General features: G+C 52.9%; 1 protein-coding gene across 1 annotated transcript; it reads left to right on the top strand.

The window, feature by feature from the left end:
• Positions 1-514: 514 nt before the first annotated feature.
• Positions 515-4,531, top strand: LOC136453004 (basic leucine zipper 6-like). Its single transcript, XM_066453581.1, has 4 exons — positions 515-1,445; positions 1,590-1,680; positions 3,784-3,910; positions 4,096-4,531. The coding sequence occupies exons 1-4, from the start codon at positions 982-984 to the stop codon at positions 4,236-4,238; spliced, it is 825 nt and encodes a 274-aa protein (XP_066309678.1). The 5' UTR covers positions 515-981; the 3' UTR covers positions 4,239-4,531.

Below are 4,531 nucleotides of genomic sequence, written 5' to 3' on the forward strand. Positions count from 1 at the left end.
CCCCAATTCACCTCCCGCATGAAGAATCGCCTGCTCACACCGCTCACCACTCACCACCAAACAAATCAAGCCGGTCATCACTCGGTCGGCCATGGTACGTGGTCCAGGGCGCATCCTCGTGACACGGCCTGCATGAAAACGAAGCGCGTGTCCCGGCATGTGATCAACAACAACGACATGTAATCGCTCTCCCCTGCTAATTGCCTAATCGCTTCGAGACGCTTAAATAATCGCTATGGGTTTCAAGTACCGGGCTACGCACCGCGCGCGGTCGTTGGCGACAGTGATGATGCGGCCATTTTCGGGCGACAACGACCGGTAGCTGATCCATTTCTAGCGCCCGCAGTCTCGCCACGCTCGCCCAAGCAGCAAGACGCGAGCGGTGGATCCGCGGGCGGCCGCCGGGCGCAGCGCACGGGTCCGGGCGCGGCGGCCGGCGGGCGGACAGCGGCACGTGGACGGGGGCGATTCCCTGCCCACCTACATAACTGCCTGCCTCGGCTCGATCGGCGCCTCGAGGCCTCGCCTGCCCCTTTTCAGCTTTCGCTGCCACTTGAAACGGACGAGCCGCCGACACCACCACCAACTTCCCGCGCTAGCTACGCGTAGGCGTAGCGCACTCCACTCCACTGGATCGCCCTCGCTCTCGCTCGCTCGCTCCAGGAGCAGGGAAGGAGCTATAGCTGGCGCAGGCTGTCCTCATGTTCCAAAAGTCTCGTCCCATGTGACCCTCCAATTCCAATTCACATCCGTCTCCGTCCCCTCGCCCACGCCCCGGCACAAGCTACCCGGGGGCCAGGACGGTGGTGCCGTGCCTCGTAGCAGCTACTGCACCACTAGCTATAAAACTAAGCTCCAGGCGCCGGCGCCCATCGCAAGATCGAGCTAGCGAGCGAGCACGCACTGCTGGCCGGCGCGGGCTACGATACGATCGAGAGCCGCCGTGCACATTGTTCGCGCGCGCGAAGGGCCGACGGGTGCATGGCGCAGCTGCCGCCCAGGATCCCGACCGCGGTGCACCACTGGCCGGAGGGGGGCCAGCACGGCGCGGCGGCGGCGTGGGCCGATGACTTCGCCGAGTTCGCGGCGTCGCGGCGGGGCGCGCACCGGAGGTCGCTGAGCGACTCGGTCGCCTTCGTCGAGGTGGCGCCCGCGGCCGGCGAGTTCGACAGGCTCGACGACGACCAGCTCATGTCCATGTTCCCCGACGAGGCCGCCGGCGGCGGCGGGTCGTCCGCGCCGGGGTCCGAGAACGGCGGCAGCAGCGACAGCGACGGCGATAAGCGTGTCGGCGGTGCCCCGGCGGGAGGCACCACCACCGGCAACGGCAATGCCTGCGACGGCGAGCAGAACGAAGCCGCGGGCGACGCACAGGCGCCGGCGACGACGGGGCAAGCTGCCGCCGCCTCCACGGAGCTGATCCAGGACCCCAAGAGGGTGAAGAGGTGAGTGAGCCCGACCGATCGAGCTCACCATGCATGCATTGCATGTATGCGCCTTGTGGGCAGGCAAATAATGCCGTTCTGCGAGCAATCCATCTTGATCTGTAGACTGAAACCGGCTTTGCTTGCGCGGAAATTCTCTGCTAGGATCCTTGCCAATCGGCAGTCAGCTCAGAGGTCGCGGGTGAGGAAGTTGCAGTACATCTCCGAGCTCGAGCGCAGCGTCACGACACTGCAGGTATACAGAATTACTATATCAATAGTATGAAACCTCTACAATTCTTACTCAGCGTAAATAAACCAATGCTAGCATACATAATGCACAAGAATTCTAGCTTCAGCGTAAACACTTGCATGCATAATGCACAAGAATTTGGCACCTCCGATCCGTCAAATGTACTCGATCGATATAGGCATGCGTGGACAGAACTGCATATGCCCCCCAATTTCAAAATTGCGCAAGGGGTTACATGTGCAATTGTGTAAACACAATTTGCCACAGCTCCGTCAACGTACCCGATCGACAAAGACACGCATGATGCATTTGCTGCATTCATGCTGTGGAACAAAGTGGTCTGAAACTCTCTCATTAGATGATGGAAGGTTTAGTTCGAGATGAGATGTTTTTTTGGTCTCTGCACACCAAGAAATTCTGATAGATCCAGCCATTCTATATTAATTAGAGTGTTTGGCTCAACTGGATTATTTATTGTTCATACTGAAAAACACTGTTCATGCTGAAACGTTGTGAGAGAAAACATTGTTTCGACGAAAAAAAAAAAAGAACAAGCCGGCTGACGAGCCAGCCGAACATGCTAAAGTCAAGAAAGAAAGGAGAAAAACTGCACAGAAAAAAGTTGTGCACCAATCACCAAGCAACACCGATTCTCAAACCCAGAGACCTACTTCTAGGACATGCATGCTCACTTGATGCACCAGAGGGAGGCGGCGATTAGCTTGTCATCTCAGCACATGCATAGCATAGCCAACAGCTAGGTAGATAGATAGACCGGCGGCAGCGGCAGCACAGGCTGGATAGCAATAGCAACAGCGTCGCAAGTGATGCACCTAAGGATGGCAACGGGTCGGGTTCGGATCGGGTGGAGTCTCCGTGCACTCAAAACCGAAACCCGAAATCAAAACCCGAACCCGCCCCGAAAACCGATTCGGGTGGAAATCCATCACCAAAACCAAACCCGCGGATACCCGAAACCCGAACGGATACCCGAAACCCGCGAATATATATACACATATTCACATGTATAAACAAGAGATAACAAATAATAAATATTTTCATGAGTCAACTTTAAATAAATTTAATAATCTAAGTAAACAAATTATTATTAGTATATTATAAAATATGAGTTTTAATTCCAAATGATTTATTTCGGATATCCATCGGATATCCACGGGTGAAAAATCAAACCCGAAACCGAACCCGATTGGTTTCGGGGCCCCGAACCCAAAAACCGTGGGTGAAAAACCATCCCCAAACCCGAACCCGCAGAACCCGAAACCCGCGGATATCCGCACCAAACCCGAACCGTTGCCATCCTTAGATGCACCCATGTGCATGTGCGTGCAGTAACCAGCCGGGATGGATCATGGAAGCAAAGCAATAGGCGCTAGCTCTATCGTCCTCCCGTGTCCCGTGCATGCACGCCGATGTCTTTACCCGACCTGGAGCGCGGTACCAACCCCACGTAGTGCCATGATCCAAGTGCACATGCCTCTGCAATCTGCATCACTGCATGGCCTGGTGGTGGTCCCTGCGTGGCCTGTGGCTGCTCGACCGATCCATCGATCGATCAATTCGCATGCAACAAGCTGGTAGAACACGAGCCTTGCCTCCTTGCGCAAGATCCGGTTGGTTGGTTGGTTAATTAGTGTCACTAGTGGCATTTAGCAATTCGCATGGCCTTTATGCTTGGATGAATACATATAAAATAGTTAATAGCAATGGGGTCTCGGAGCAGTAGTGTTCTTTATTCATTGCTGCACATGGCGCTAGCTAGGTACAGATTAAAGGTTCCGCAGTTGTCCGGTTCTCTGTGAACTTGCCGTGGCCGTACGCTGAGCTTGTTCCAGAAGAGAGAAGACCAGAAGACTGGATTCAGCTTAGGCTTAGGCTGCACATGTGCTGAACCTGAAGCCAAGGGGAAAATTTGGACCAATCCGTGAACAAGCAAATAGTTTTCATTTTTGGAAAGCAGAAAGGAGCTGATGGTCCTTTAATTTCGATCGACAACAGTTTCGTGTCTGAATTTCGTCGAAGTTGCTTGCTTGCTCTGATCTGCCAGAAGTTGTAAATCGATCGTTTGTTTGCTTGCTTGCTCTGCAGAACGAGGTGTCCGTGCTGTCTCCTCGCGTGGCATTTCTGGATCAACAGCGGACCATACTGACCGTCGGCAACGGCCACCTCAAGCAGCGGATCGCAGCTCTTGCTCAGGACAAGATTTTCAAGGATGGTAAGTGCGTATCATGCTTTACTTAGGGCAGACGATCATAATTTAGCGGCACTACGAGTCGTCCATATATAAATTCTTCTTGGGCTAATGATTCCTACCACATAACCACTGAGAAGGATAGGGGATATGGATTTATTCATCATGCTTCAACAAACATCACTGAGTATATACATACCTTTCTTCAGCTCATCAAGAGGCGTTAAAGAAGGAGATCGAGAGGCTGCGCCAGGTCTACGAGCAGCAGAACCTCAAGATGTCAGCCGGCGCTGATGCTTCTGACCACGGGCCGCCGCCACTGGTGCGCGCAGAGAAAGAGCTCATGAGCTAATCCATGACTGTCCGCTGTGCAGTCCGCCGTATCATTAACATGGAGGGAACATTGCATCATGATTTCTTTTTTCAGATTCTGTGGATGTTTTCTTCTTTTTTTCTTCTTCTGATTCTTCCATTGACATGTGCATTAATTCTCTTTGTATGTTAATTTGGATTTGGTTTACTGTGCAAATTGTGGTAAAGTCATCAGGGAAACTGGTCTGTCATGTAAATCATTTTTGAAGCATTACATCTCTGGAAATCTGGATAGCTATTGATTTTTGTATGGTCTTTCTTTATTTTTTTTTC

The sequence above is a fragment of the Miscanthus floridulus genome, chromosome 5 (genome assembly GCF_019320115.1).
Source record: "Miscanthus floridulus cultivar M001 chromosome 5, ASM1932011v1, whole genome shotgun sequence".
NCBI lineage: Eukaryota > Viridiplantae > Streptophyta > Magnoliopsida > Poales > Poaceae > Miscanthus > Miscanthus floridulus.

Excerpts from the sequence above, each read along its gene's own strand:
- LOC136453004 (XM_066453581.1), top strand. The coding sequence starts at position 982 with ATGGCGCAGCTGCCGCCCAGGATCCCGACCGCGGTGCACCACTGGCCG. Across the intron at positions 1,446-1,589 it reads GACCCCAAGAGGGTGAAGAG|GATCCTTGCCAATCGGCAGT; the intron begins GTGAGTGAGCCC and ends ATTCTCTGCTAG. Across the intron at positions 3,911-4,095 it reads GGACAAGATTTTCAAGGATG|CTCATCAAGAGGCGTTAAAG; the intron begins GTAAGTGCGTAT and ends ACCTTTCTTCAG.